Source organism: Neolamprologus multifasciatus, chromosome 3 (assembly GCF_963576455.1).
Source record: "Neolamprologus multifasciatus chromosome 3, fNeoMul1.2, whole genome shotgun sequence".
NCBI classification, from domain to species: Eukaryota; Metazoa; Chordata; class Actinopteri; order Cichliformes; family Cichlidae; genus Neolamprologus; species Neolamprologus multifasciatus.
The window spans coordinates 36,670,371-36,684,727 of NC_140441.1; the positions used below are offsets into that span (position 1 = coordinate 36,670,371).

At 40.9% G+C, this 14,357-nt stretch overlaps 2 protein-coding genes across 2 annotated transcripts in view; one reads left to right on the forward strand and one right to left on the reverse strand.

Moving 5' to 3' along the window:
• Positions 1-5,183: 5,183 nt before the first annotated feature.
• The window catches only part of LOC146522936 (uncharacterized), a 138,896-nt gene continuing 129,722 nt past the window's right edge, over positions 5,184-14,357 (reverse strand). Inside the window, exons 4-7 of the mRNA XM_085142399.1 lie at positions 6,699-7,052; positions 6,462-6,545; positions 6,050-6,135; positions 5,184-5,886 (exon numbers count right to left, since the gene is read on the reverse strand). Coding sequence (XP_084998525.1) covers positions 5,758-5,886; positions 6,050-6,135; positions 6,462-6,545; positions 6,699-7,052 — 653 coding nt within the window. The 3' untranslated portion in view covers positions 5,184-5,757. The remainder of the gene's footprint in view (positions 5,887-6,049; positions 6,136-6,461; positions 6,546-6,698; positions 7,053-14,357) is intronic.
• LOC146522937 (tripartite motif-containing protein 16-like) lies at positions 8,875-11,216 on the forward strand. Its single transcript, XM_085141926.1, has one exon. The coding sequence runs from the start codon at positions 8,890-8,892 to the stop codon at positions 10,252-10,254; it is 1,365 nt and encodes a 454-aa protein (XP_084998052.1). The 5' UTR covers positions 8,875-8,889; the 3' UTR covers positions 10,255-11,216.

The window sequence follows — 14,357 nt, forward strand, 5'->3', positions numbered from 1 at the left end:
ATGGTGTAAAACGTGGCTCTATTTCAGCATCCGCATGGTGCAAATCACGGGTGGAATGCATTTTAGGCGAAGGGACAACTTTAATAAGACCTACGCCAGCTGGATTTTTAGAGCCTTTGCGCTGCTCCTTCCTCCGGAGCGCAGGACAGGCAGCGATCAGATGTCCGGGTTCGCGACAATAAAAACAGTCGCGATTACCACCATCCTCCTGTCTATCCTTCAGTCCTACCTTTGGTGATCTTATCTTCCTCTCCTGTCCCACCCTGATATTTTGTGCGACAGCGGCTGAAAATATAGTTTTGTGAGTGAGAGTAAACTCATCAGCCATCACTGCCGCTTTAGCAAGTGACGTCACCTTTTGCTCATTCAGATAAATGACTACTTGGTCCGGCAAACATTTTTTGAATTCCTCTAACAGAAGAAGCTCTTTCAGCCCCTCGAGATCCTTTACTTTACTGGCCTGCAACCAGCGTTCAAACAAGCGACTCTTTTCACGGGCAAACTCCACAAATGTCTGATTGGCAGTTTTTTCACACTTCCTAAATTTCTGACGGTAGGCTTCTGGGACAAGCTCATATGCCTGCAACACAGTCTTCTTCATAATGTCATAATCCAGGCTATCTTCAATTGATAAACTGGTACACACCTCCTGGGCTTTGCCGACCAGTTTGCATTGCAATAGCAGTGGCCAAAACTCCTTCGGCCAGCTTAACGCGGCCGCTATACGCTCAAAAGCATTAAAATAGGAGTCCACTTCGGCCTCACGAAATGGGGGAACCAGTTTAACGTGCTTAGTGATGTCAAAACCCGTTGAGAAAGCGGTGGATGTACTAGGATGACTAGAGGCAGATGTGGAGGGCTTTCGCTCCAGCTCCAAAGCTCTGACACGGAGGTGCATTGCTTGTACCTCAAGCTCTTTAGCGCGGGTTTCCACCTCCCTTATACGGAGGGTCAAACGGAGATCCTCCGTAGACCGCCCCGCCAGGGGTTCCCCGGCCGTACCAGACTCAGCAGCTTCAGACTCCACCTCAGCTGCATCAGAGTCAACCTCAGCCGGGAGCACGTTTACAGGCCCTTTGGCATCCGGCTCCGGCTCAGCCTCCGGAGCCACCTTCACACCTCCGCCGCCAGGCTGCTCAACAGCTGCCTTCGGGGCAGCAAGGATGCCTCGCTCCACCAGCCCTGCACACAAAGCGTCCTTAACCTCCGCTTTACGGGCACTATAGGACAGTTGAACATCATAAAAACTAGCAATAATTAGCAAATCCGCTTTCCTGCACTTCACTATTTTATCCCATGAAGGCGAGGTAACAAACTCATCCAAAGAAAACTCCATAATCCCACACACCCCAACTATCCCCACACCAAGAAAACTGCCAAACAGACCAAAACACACGAAAACCACAGAAGGCAGAGGACGAGCCCCCAATTCATGTTACGACCTGTCTAGGGCCAGGCAGTAACACGAGTGAGGTCCTCGCATCCCCCCCAAGACCCAAGCAGCCACAAGAGACAAATCCTTCAGTTTCACTGTGATTTATTTACAATTTACAATGTGAAAAATAAAGGAACCAAAACGGGAGTGTCAACGCTTCAGGGTGAGCCAAAGCCAAAACAATAAACAAAACAGATCTAAACAAATCCCGCACCCCTGACCTCACCAAAACAAAGCCAAAAATAAAAACAGAGTCTAACCTCCTTAACTAACACAAAACAGGAGAAAAACGGGTGATCAAAAGAAAACGGCAGCTCACCCCTACCCACTCCACTTTCACAACTCTCAAAAACACACTGCAGCCAGCGGCTGCCACGGGAAGACTGCTGGGCCGTGAGGAGAAACCCGAAGACCTCTCTCGCTGTAGCGCTCCAGCCTCCTTATAATGGGCGGGTCCTCCAGCTGGAACCAGTCACGTCGTTGCAGCGGATCCATGCACCAATCGAAGCAGGGCCCTGGCACAGCTAAATTAACATGGGACATAACACCTGCACAAAACACACACGTAAACATACCAGTTCGTAACACCACAGCACCTTATTTCAGAATGAAGCTGGCTTGTCCAAATGTGCTTTAGCAAACCTCAAGCAGCTCTGTTTGTGCTGTGGGCGGAGAAAAGGCTTCCTCTGCATCACTCTCACATACAGCATCTCCTTGTGTAAAGTGCACCGAATGGTTGAACAATGCACAGTGACTCCATCTGCTGCAAGATGATGTTGTAGGTCTTTGGTGCTGGTTTATTGGTTGACTCTGACTGTTCTCACCATTCGTCGCTTCTGTCTATCTGAGATTTTTCTTGGTCTGCCACTTCAAGCCTTAACTTGAACTGAGCCTGTGGTCTTCCATTTTCTCAATATGTTCTTAACTGTGAAAACAGACAGCTTAAATCTGAGACAGCTTTCTGTATCCTTCCCCTGAACCATGACGGTAAACAATCTTTGTCTTCAGGTCATTTGAGAGTTGTTTTGAGACCCCATGTTGCCACTCTTCAGAGAAAATTAAAAGAAGAGGGAAACTTACAATTGACTCCCTTAAATACTCTTTCTCATTATTGGATTCACCTGTGTATATAGGTCAGGGGTCACTGAGCTTACCAAGCCAATTTCAGTTCCAATAATTCGTTCTAAAGGTTTTGGAATCAATAAAATGACAACAGTGCCCAAATTTATGCACCTGCCTGATTTTGTTTAAACAATTATTGCACACTTTCTGTAAATCCAATAAACTTCCTTTTACTTCTCAAATATCATGGTGTGTGTCTCCTATATGATATATTTAACTGACATTTTCTATTGTAACAACCAACGATTTATAGAGGAAAATGACTATTAACAAGGTTTCCCAAATGTTTGCATCCCACTGTAAATGTCAGTAATTCCTTTGCAGTATCATGTCAATTTTTGATGCAGTGCTGCCTTAGAGCCTGAACATCACCTGCATTCAGTGCTGGTCTCCAGCTTTGTGTGCAGATTTTTCTGCTTCCACTTTAAATCATATAAAAACTTCCCTGTATCTGTCTGCAGCCACAGCAGCTCTTACTTAAAGAAGGTTAGAGAAACAAGGACAAGCACAAGTAGTAAATTCAGAGCCTGATCTCTGTTATTCATTTATATTTACATATTTATTTTAGAGGCAAACGCTGTTAAAACTGTGGTAACAACAATGTGGAAACACAGACCTCTCCAAACAGCAGCTGTGAATAAAAAAGACCAAAGTTAGAGGTCAACGCGATTCTTTGAAGCTTACAGCAGAAGTGATTTATTACTAATGCTGTTACACACAGTTGAGCTGGATCATAGTGTCCACAACAAATCACTCCATCAGAACAAGATAACGCAGCACTTTCACCAGATTTAAACTTAATAAAAATACTAATAACGTATTGTTGAAGATTTGTCTGAAAAGGAAATTTTAATATTTATATATTTATATTTTAACATTTAAATCTTTGGTTCATTTTTAAGTCTTAGTCTAACAATTACACACACAGGAGATTATTCAGTGTGCAGCTGACCAGCCTGCTTAACCGGGAATCTTTAAGATTCAACATGTGCTGATTTCAGTATAGATGTGTGTTTCACTACAAAATGTAAGACCACAGACATTATAAGCTCAAATGAGAGATGATTAAAGTTTCACTTGTTTTATTGAAGATCACATTTTGAGGTTCACTTTTATTTTAATTTGTCTTTTCAGTGCAATACCAGACCTGGACACTAGAGGCCACCGTCTGATTTTTGTTCCACACATGTGTGAGTCTTTGCTTCATGCATACAAACATGTCTCTGCAGCCTCTGTGACTGCTGCAGTCAGAGTGAGGGATCTTATTGTGAATGTGCTGCGGGCCTGTAGGGGGGAAACAAGCACAGACTGTTTGTAAAAGATGGATGCAGTGATGTCACACTGACTTTTAAAGTGTTTTAAACTTTCAGCTGACTGTTTTTGATCAACAGATAATGAACACTGACACAGTGGAAAGCTGACGATCACAAGTTTAAACTAACCCAAAAAGAAATAATGCAGAGGAAAGTGGAACTGTTTTCTCTTTCTTGAAGTCACATTCTTTTTTAAGTTTGGTGAATTCTTGGTTGTGGTTTTGTCTCTGTCTGTACCTAGAAATCAAGAAGAAAACTAAATGTTGATTCATAATCTTTTTCTAAAATGAGACATAAGGTTTATAAATGGTTGAAAAAAAAAACAATAAACATGAAATTAGAGTCCTAAATATACAAATTTAGGACAAATACAAGTTCAAACACTGCAGAGTTTACTCGGTTCAGCAGCTTAAGGGTGAAACATCTGTTTTTGCTGTTGTCTTCTTCTAATATGTTCTGGAACTTTTCTGTCAGAGGAAGACCACCATCTCTGAGGAAGAAATAGACTTGAAGAAATGTTTAAAGAATCACAAATGAAAGTCATTTTAACATTTGGTGAAATCAAATCAAAATAAAAAAAAAATCAACATTGGAACGCACTGATATGATTAAAAGTGAAAGTAAAAGCATCTGGAGTGGGAATGATTGTTCATCGTGTGGGATTAATCACATCTTCAGAAACTCAACTCAGCACACATGACAACCAACACGTTCTATTCACTTCATCATTTTAGGATCTCTGATAATATCTGAAACTGATTAAGGAGTAAATAAAAACCATCCAGCTGTGACAAAAGGAACCAAAATAAGTTTCACTCAGAATGATTCACAAACATAAGCAGATGTCTGCTGTGTGATGGAAACTTCTGAGTAACAGGAGTGCTTTAATCTTTCATTTCACCACGTGGACCCAATATTATACATTTTATTATCAGCAGTCATGTTAATACAAGTCAAGTCAGGCCAGCTATCTAAAAAAGGAAGTGCAGAAAATAAAATCACAGCAGGTCTTTACTGAAAGTTAGAAACAGTGAAACTAAGTTTTAATTGTGTTTTGTCCATCACACCAACTGAAGTGTGTCACATACATCTGAGGCAGTTCTGTAAATATCATACATCCACATGGGGCACAACCAGAGTAAACATGTATGATTTATCAGTTTCTACTGACACAGCATCAGGCTGAAACATTCATTTAATGAAACAACAGTTAGAATAAATCAGATCCTCTTATGTGTGACTGAGAGCTCTGTGAACTCTTCCAGTCTCACTGATCCTCACACAGTCACACAGCATGTTCAATATGTTTCCTCTCACTCTACTGTGTTACTGTCAGCCTGTGTCATGTTTTTATAGTTTATCATAGTGTTACAGCTACAACCCCCAAACATAAAAACTCCACCACTGGTGCCACCATTGCCTTTTCACTGACTGCTCCACCCCGACTAGCACACGAACCACAATCACTATGATTTTGTTGGACACTGCTGTTTAAATAATTGTATAGTACTGTATTGTGTTGTACACAAGACTTCCATTTTTTTTTCCTTTTTTTATCTTTATATTTTTAGTGTACACTGAGGGCCATGGGAGCATTGAAATTTTTATATTCCTGTATATGACTGTACATATGGTCTTTGACAATAAAGCTGACTTTGACTTTTGACTTTGATGAGTTGAAATAGATCAATATCAGACTCAAGCCATGAAATCAAATTTTTTTCTCAATTTTTTGTGTTGCTGAGAATTGCAGCATCAACAGCACTGAACTCAAAGGAAAAACAGGACAGTCAAAAATATCCTTAATTTACTTCTTGCATCTTTATTAAGAAGAAAGGCACACTGAACAGCCCGTCTTTCAAGGCTATGATCACCATCTGTGCCCGCTCACTTGGTCTGTGCGTGATGAGATCTGCAGCTTCCAGCTGTTGTTGCCGGCCATGAAACTGAACGAGAAGGTCTTCCTACCGAAATCTTCGTCAAGAACTCACTGGTCGTGTGTGAGGAAGTTTCAATCTGTTTAATATTAAAAGACAATTCAAAGATTCACCGACTTATACTTAATATGAATGTGATTAAAAAGACCTTTAAAATATGACTGAGATCACACATACTGTCAGAAACGGATATTTTATATTTACAGCCCTTATAGAAAAATATAAGTCTCTGACAGACTTACTCGTATTAGACAATTCAGAAAGAACACTCCTACACACTGGATCAGCAAGCAGCAGATATATAAAGTAATAGTAATTAGTCCCCACACTAAAAAAAAAAGAAATTACACAGTTACATCAACATTAAAACATAATTAAAAACATTAAAAACATAATTCAGTGTTAACGATGAAAAGAGCATGTTTTAAAGACAGGATGTGGCATTGGGGAAAAAACTGTTTTAGTCTGAATGGTCAACATCAGACTTTATTTACACATTTGTGATAATCAGAAGCCCAAGATGTGTTTATGGATGGATTTTAATGTGTTTGATGTATTTAGATGATGATGAATTTAGGCACAGATCACCTGTTTTATCTGTACTGTATGAGTGAATAAATTAACTTAGTAGTTTTGTAAATGTTTTGTTTTTACCTCTAAATTCAGTTTCTTTATTCAGATCTGGCGGTTGGATGTTTCCAGGTTGCTGAGTTGTTACTGTTTTCCTGAACTTTGATTCTAAAGCAAAATAAAATAGAAAAATAACTTCTTTTTGTTTCTTCCAAAAACTAAATGTTAGATTTACAATTGATCTTTTCATTTTTTTGGATCCAGCCTTGATCTACGTTAACAGCTCCCAGTGATCACATGTGTATAAATGAATCGTCTTACCAGAGACGGTGACTCTGCAGCTGTTGTAGCCGCGGCCATAACCTGTGTCCACCTCACACAGGTACAGACCCGAGTCCTCAGTCCTGAGTCTGGACAGATGGAGTCTGATTTGTCCTTCTCTGAGGGCGTCTTTGTCACTCTGGACTCGTCCTGAAAACTCTTCATCCTCTGAGAACTCGACACCACCACGAAGATAATACAGAGTTATGTGTTTATGATTATTATTCATGTAACAGAGGATCTTCAGTGCTGAGAGGGACGTGTCAGGTTTGGTGGTGAACGTCCACTCCAGTGTGATGTTGTGGTTCTCCTCTGCCTGATAGGAGCTCTGTGTCACATCCACTACAAATGATCCTGTTGAGGAGACAGAGGAGCAGACACACTCACAACTTTATACAACATCAGAACTCCTTTCACAGTGAGTCAAAGACAACGATGACATAAATCACTGCTTTGTTGGTTTATTTGTTCAAAAAGATCAAACACAAATCTACAAACTACAAAATCAACAACAATAATCTGATGAAGTTCTGCTGTGACAAACATGGAAACAATGAAGGAAATAATGAAACCATCAGAGAGCTGTGCTGCAGGACGCCTTTATTAAGGCCGTGCCATTAATAGAGTTCATTATTAGTTCCTTATTAAAACAAGATCAACTAAATAAAACACTTATTGTGTCTCATTGTTCTGGGATCAGTTTCTGCTGAAATAATAATAATAATAATAATAATAATAATAATAATATAATAATAATAATAAGAAGAAGAAATAATAATACATTTTATTTGAAAGCACCTTTCAAAACCCTCAAGTCACTGTACACAGTAGAATAAAAAGCAACATAAAAGCAAGCAGTTTACACAATCATAAAAGCATATGACATAAACAAATTTAAAATAGCAGAGTGGAGAGGTTATGTGGGATTTGCACAAGTGAGTTTTGAGTTGGGACTTAAAGAGTGAGTTAGAAAGAGATGTTTCTTAAATCAGGCGGTAGGGAATTCCAGAGTCATGGAGCAGAGCAGCTGAAAGCCCTGCTCCCCATGGTGGCAAGACGGGGAGAGGGGACTGAAGGTGATCTCAGTACTGACCAAGATAACTGATGATGATTTTGTTTCCATGACTTTGATCATGAATCGGTTGATCAGACTTATTCAGTATCTCTGCAGTCAGCACAGTTAAGCAGCCACAGTTTGATCATCCACCAAAATCTAAAGTCAATTTAAACAGCTCACAGAAAACTTGATTCACTGAGAGGTTTTGAAATCATGAAGAAGAAACTGGACGGTTGTAATTTACATGTGAGCTCTGAAAACATGTCACATTAGAAGGATTTCAGCCTGTAAACATCCACAGCAAACATCCACTCCCACTGAGATCTGCTACATGATAAATGTGAGAGAAACTAAACACTGATGACATTTTAACTGTGTCCCTCCTGCAGATGGAGCTCAACATCAACTACTAACACAGATGTTACTTTAAACATTTATCAGCTCAGTTTGGAAACACAGAGACTCTGAAACTGTTTCATAGTTTTTCAGTGATCAGTATTTCTGTTCCTGTCTGCACTGATGAAGTTCAGGGGGGCAGACATGACAGACAAAAATGGAGTTTAACAGTCTATCAAATGATCAAATGATTCAAACATCAATAAACATATAAGTAAGAAATAAAAATCAAGACCAGAGATTTCCTTTATGAAAATAGCACATGATTTTTTTTATTATATTAATAATAATAATGAGTGAGGCAGTGAAACAGAGAAACAAAAACCTCACCTTATTGGACACTTTGTCATGATCCCTGGTTTTAAACTGAGTTGCTGAATTTCAGTTTCTTTTGTCACAGTGTTTTTAGTTTCTGATTATTGTTCAGATAGATTTCTGATTCCTGTTTTGATTTTGTTGTCATTCCAGTATCTTGAATTTAAATCCTTGTTGTGTTTGACTTGTAGTTACAGTTTGGAGTTCAATGAGTTTGAATGGCTATTAAAGTGATTTTCTGTTCTAGTGTTGGTTTTTCAACTAAATTCACTTCTTGAATTGAATCTCTCACAGCACAGTGAGGGACTAAAGGAAGCTCAGGAGGTCAAAAACAAGAAAAGGTGCTACATCTTGTTCAAAGTATTAACATATTTGTAGCAAAATAAGAAACTACTGAAGTCTGTAAAAGTAAGTAAAAGCAGCATGATTTTAACTAAATCAGTGTGTGTGATCTCCTACTGTGAGAAACACATTCAGCTTCATTTTGAGTCTCCTGCCTTTGAGAAACACAAGCTGGTGGCCCCCTCCAAGAAGCTCCAGGAGAACATCTGCTCTCGTCATGATGAGGTGATGAAGATTTTCTGTCGTACTGATCAGCAGAGTATCTGTTATCTCTGCACAATGGATGAACATAAAGGCCATGAAACAGTCCCAGCTGCAGCAGAAAGGACTGAGAAGCAGAAGGAGCTCGAGGTGAGACGACTAAACATCCAGCAGAGAATCCAGGAGCGAGAGAAAGATGTGGAGCTGCTTCAACAGGAGGTGGAGGCCATCAATGGCTCTGCTGATAAAGCAGTGGAGGACAGTGAGAAGATGTTCACTGAGCTGATCCGTCTCATCCAGAAAAGAAGCTCTGATGTGAAGCAGCAGGTCAGATCCCAGCAGGAAACTGAAGTGAGTCGAGTCAAAGAGCTTCAGGAGAAGCTGGAGCAGGAGATCGCTGAGCTGAAGAGGAAAGACGGCGAGCTGGAGCAGCTCTCACACACAGAGGATCACAACCAGTTTCTACACAACTACCCCTCACTGTCAGCACTCAGTGAGTCTACACACTCATCCAGCATCAATATTCGTCCTCTGAGCTACTTTGAGGATGTGACAGCAGCTGTGTCAGAGACCAGAGATAAACTACAGGACATTCTGAGAGAGGAATGGACAAACATCTCACTGACAGTCACTGAAGTGGATGTTTTACTGTCACCAGCAGAGCCAAAGACCAGAGCTGGATTCTTAAAATATTCACATGAAATCACACTGGATCCAAACACAGCATACAGACAGCTTTTATTATCTAAAGGAAATCGAGAAGCTATGGTATATTACGATCAAGAGTGTTACACTAGTAATCCGGACAGATTCACTGTGTTTAGACAGGTCCTGAGTAGAGAGAGTCTAACTGGACGTTGTTACTTGGAAGTGAAGTGGTGTGGGATAGGAATTCTTATAGCAGTCGCATACAAGAATATCAGCAGAGTCGGGAGGTCAGATGAATGTGGTTTTGGATGGAATGATAAATCTTGGGCATTACATTGTGACATGAAAGTTGGTTTTGAGCCAACGTGTTATACATTTTGGCACAAGAAAGTCAGAACTCCTGTTTCAGGTCCTGTGTCTTTCAAATTAGGAGTTTACCTGGATCACAGTGCAGGTATTCTGTCTTTCTATGATGTTTCTGAAAACACCATGACTCTCCTCCACAGAGTCCAGACCACATTCACTCAGCCGCTCTATGCTGGACTTGGGTTTTTTTTCTGTGATGGAGGCACTGCTGAGTTCATTAAACTTAAATAGACAGAAGTCATCGAGGGACACTTGTTAAAATGTGTGTTTTAGTTTCCAGTTTTCTTTGGTCTTCATCACTGTTGTCCTTTTTCTTCTCTGCACAGAGATCACCTTTGTGACTACACGTTATTTCTTGATTTGTATTTTCTGAACTCATTTTTGGTGAAAGGTTAAAGGTTTTGGTTTAAGTTAAATCATGTAAGAATTATTTGAATTTGTTTAGAAAATATATTCTCTCTTGCTTTCTTGTTTCTGGAGGAAAAAACATTATATCACATTTGAAGCAGGGGGTAATTACAGTGACTGTTAAAACAACCACTACTCACAGAAAACTGGCCACATGTTCACATTTACAAAGCTTTCAGCTTCTAAGAATTGCTCTTAGTCACCAACTTATAAGAAAACTTAAGCGTTCTAAGAATTACCCTTTAAAAGAAGAAAAGGTAGGTTATTCACAAAAAATTGTAAAGCATAAAATAACTGAAGAGTTTCTTAGAGAATGTAGAAATAAAGAGAAGGAGAAGTGTAGTACAAAAAGACATCAGAAATGCCTGTTTTGGCACGTTGGCCTGAAAAGTCATACCCAATGTTTCTATTTACTCTATATTTAATCCTATTAAATGATCAGATTTCCCAACTGTGCCTTATTGTCCACATTCTCTATTCCTGGAAACTCCCCTGCCTCCCCTCCAGAGATCTGCACCTATTAACAGACTCTTAACTTTCACATTCACAGATCAAAATGACGCTCTTTAATCATTTTAGAGCAGTTTGTCATTTCAATCAAATACATGGAAAACGAATAGCTGCACGGACTCTACATTGAAATCTAAAAAACAATGTATGACAGTGGTTAAACAAAGTTTAGGAGGAATTATACCCGCTGCTGCATGCCTACTGTTTATTCTTCCTGAGCTTCCGTGTTTCCTCCCTCACTCTGCTTTCTATTTGCTCGGATAGCAACAGCTTCCACATCACAACTTACCGACAGCTTCACTGCTGTTGGTAAGTTGTGATGTGCTCTTAGGCTACGTTCACACTGCAGGCAAAAGTGCATCAAGTCCGATTTTTTTGACCCTATGCGACCCATATCCGATCATGGTATAACAGTGTGAACGGCACAAATCGGATATTTTCAAATCCGATCTGGGTCACTTTCGTATGTGGTTCTGAATCCGATACATATCTGATGTTTTAGAGAGCGACTGCTGTTTGAATGGTCATATCACATTAAATCCGTCTTTTACGTCACTGACACAAGACAGATGCCAATTATCAGCTCCGGAGAAGCGCCCAATAAGACATTGCGAACGCTTCCTGGCCATCCAGTGTAGATGTCAGTGAAACTGTTGGGAAGACAACATAGGGTCAAAAGAATCGAATTTGATGCGCTTTCGCCTGCAGTGTAAATGTAGCCTTACGGTGTGTTCACACCGAACGCGATAGACGCGACCAGAGTGTCAGGTTTACATGTAAAGTCAATGGAGAAGCGCAATGACATGCGATTGCGGGTCCCACAAAAATTCAGAAGCGGATTTGTGTCGCAAAAACGCATCAAACGTGTGTCAAAGCAGCGCGTCTGGCACGTTTGGCACGCGAATAAAAATACACGCGTCAGTTTTTGTGTTGCATTCGCGCGTATCGCATCTACCACTCGAGTTGGAAAAATCTGAACTCCAGCGTCAATTTGCGCTGCGACAACCAATCAGGAGCCTGGTGACGTGGCTCTGACCTAGTTCAAAGGGGCAGGTCCAGCCAAAGCCCTTCATACGAGCTGCGTAGGAAACAAGTACAAAACACCACTTCAGCCAGAGAGCCCGGAGGTGAGGGCGGCAGTAGAATACCTAGGGGTGGTGCTGCCTGGAAATTTGAAGGTGGACGTTACATACGGATTGAGTGAATTGATTAGTTTTTGGACTTTGGACTACGGATTAGGATCACCGATAGTGGCAGTTGGCATAAACTGGTATGTGACTGGCTGGAATGGCATCTCTGGTAGATGAGGATGATGATATGGATTTTGGTGACTGGACCCCGGTGGCTGGAGGGGGAAGATCAGGAAGAGGGAGAAGTAGGAGAGAGGACGGGTTTGGTTGGGTCGCAGACGAGTAAAAGGAGTTTGGAAGAGAACAGCTCGGATGACGGGTCCAGGGTTGTGAAGAAGAAGACGGTAAGGGAGGAATTTAGGATAATTTTGAGATTCAGGAGGGAGGATGAGGGAATGTAGTTGAGCCCAATAGCAGTTTCCAGGGAATTGAAAAAGAAGTTTGGAGAGGTTCTTCTAGCTAAGGTTCTAAGGGATGGGAATTTGCTGGTAGTGGTCAAGTCAGAAGAACAGAAAAACAAGGTGTTGAGTACTGAAAGTATCTGCAAAAAGAAATTACAAGAGAGAAGGGTGTTGGGAGACAGTAAAGTGACCAGAGGGTTGATTTCTGGTAACCCAGTAGAAGAGGATTTAGAGAAATTAAAGCAGTGTATTCAGGGGGGCGAGGTCAGCAGAGTAAAGCAACTGTTAAAAACTGTTAATGGGGAAAGGGTTAGTAGTTTGTCAGTTTTGTTGGAATTTGAAGGTACTGTGTTGCCGGACAGGGTTAAAATAGGGTGCATGACCTTTCCTGTGAGAGTATTCGTGCCACCGCCCCTTAGGTGCTATAAATGCCAGAGATATGGACACATTGCTGTAGTCTGTAAGGGGAAGCAGAAGTGTCCCAAGTGTGGGGGTGAGCACAGATTTGAAGAGTGTGGAGATAATGTTCTGGACAATTGCAGTAACTGTGGGGGGCAGCATAGGGTGAGTTTTGGGGGCTGTGAGGTAAGGAAGAAGGCCGTGGAGGTTGAGCAGGTCAAGGTTACTCACAACATAAGTTATGCTGAGGCAGTCAGGAGGGTTCAGAGGGGTGGAGATGGTCCGGGAAAAGATCAGACTGCGTTAACCCTGGAAGCTGTTAGTGTGCATGGGACTTACCCAGGTTTGACAATGGAGAAGTTGATTTTGTTCATTGTGTATGTCATAAACTGTTCAGATCAAGTGAAGCATAAGACAGAGAAAATCAAAATAATAGTGAAAGGGGCAGAGAGGTTTTTCGGGATTAAAGACATATCCTGGGAGAACATAAATAAAAGACTTGGAGGGGAAGGGAGAGCGTAAGGATCAGGGGAGAGGACATTTTGATTGTTTTACAGTGGAATGCTAGAAGTTTGATTGCTAATGGTCAAGAGTTTAAAGGATTTGTTGAAAAATGCAAAGAGAAACCAGATATAATCTGTGTACAGGAGTCATGGCTGAAACCTAATTTGGATTTTGTTATCAAAGGATATGATGGGGTTCGGAGGGATAGGAAGGAGGGAAATGGGGGAGGTTGTGTAACTTTTGTGAAACGAGGGGTTCAATATAGAGTGGTAGCTATTGGTAAGCAGTTAGAGTATATAGTATTGGAAATTTGGGGGGGGACTTGGGAGCATTAGAGGGGTAAATTTTTATAATCCAGGTGGCAAGCTAATGGAAGTGGCGGAACTGCATACTTACTTAAGGGGGAAAGTGATTTGGTGTGGGGACTTTAATGCTCACAGTTCTTTATGGGGCTATAGTTGTGATCGGAATGGGGAAGTGATTGAGGAGTTGTTGGATTTGAAGAATTATGTGTGTTTGAACGATGGGAGTGGTACTAGGGTTGATGTTAGAACAGGGATTGAATCGGCTATTGATCTAACGTTGGTGTTCAATTCATTGGCTAGCTTATGTTCATGGGAGGTAATGAAACTTACAACAATAGGGAGTGATCATTATCCTATAAAGATTGCGGCGAGGCTGAGCATTGAGAGACAGGTTACCGGGGGAGTGAAGAGATGGTGTTTTAGTGAGGTTAATTGGGATGTCTTTAAGGTACTCACTGAACAGGAATTTCAAAAGGTTGAAAACTCCTGCACATGCGCGGTACGGATCGGGTAGACCCGATTTGTGCGGTCCGACTTTTCACATGCGCAGTAAGGATCGGGGAGTCCTGATCCGTAACTATCTTTTTATTTTTCATTTTTGTCGACATTATATTGAAATGTTTCATTATTGGAAACATTTTAAGAGATACTTATTATTCTTAACATCTTAACAGATA

Coding starts and splice junctions, on each gene's coding strand:
- LOC146522937 (XM_085141926.1), top strand. CDS start 8,890: ATGATTTTAACTAAATCAGTGTGTGTGATCTCCTACTGTGAGAAACAC.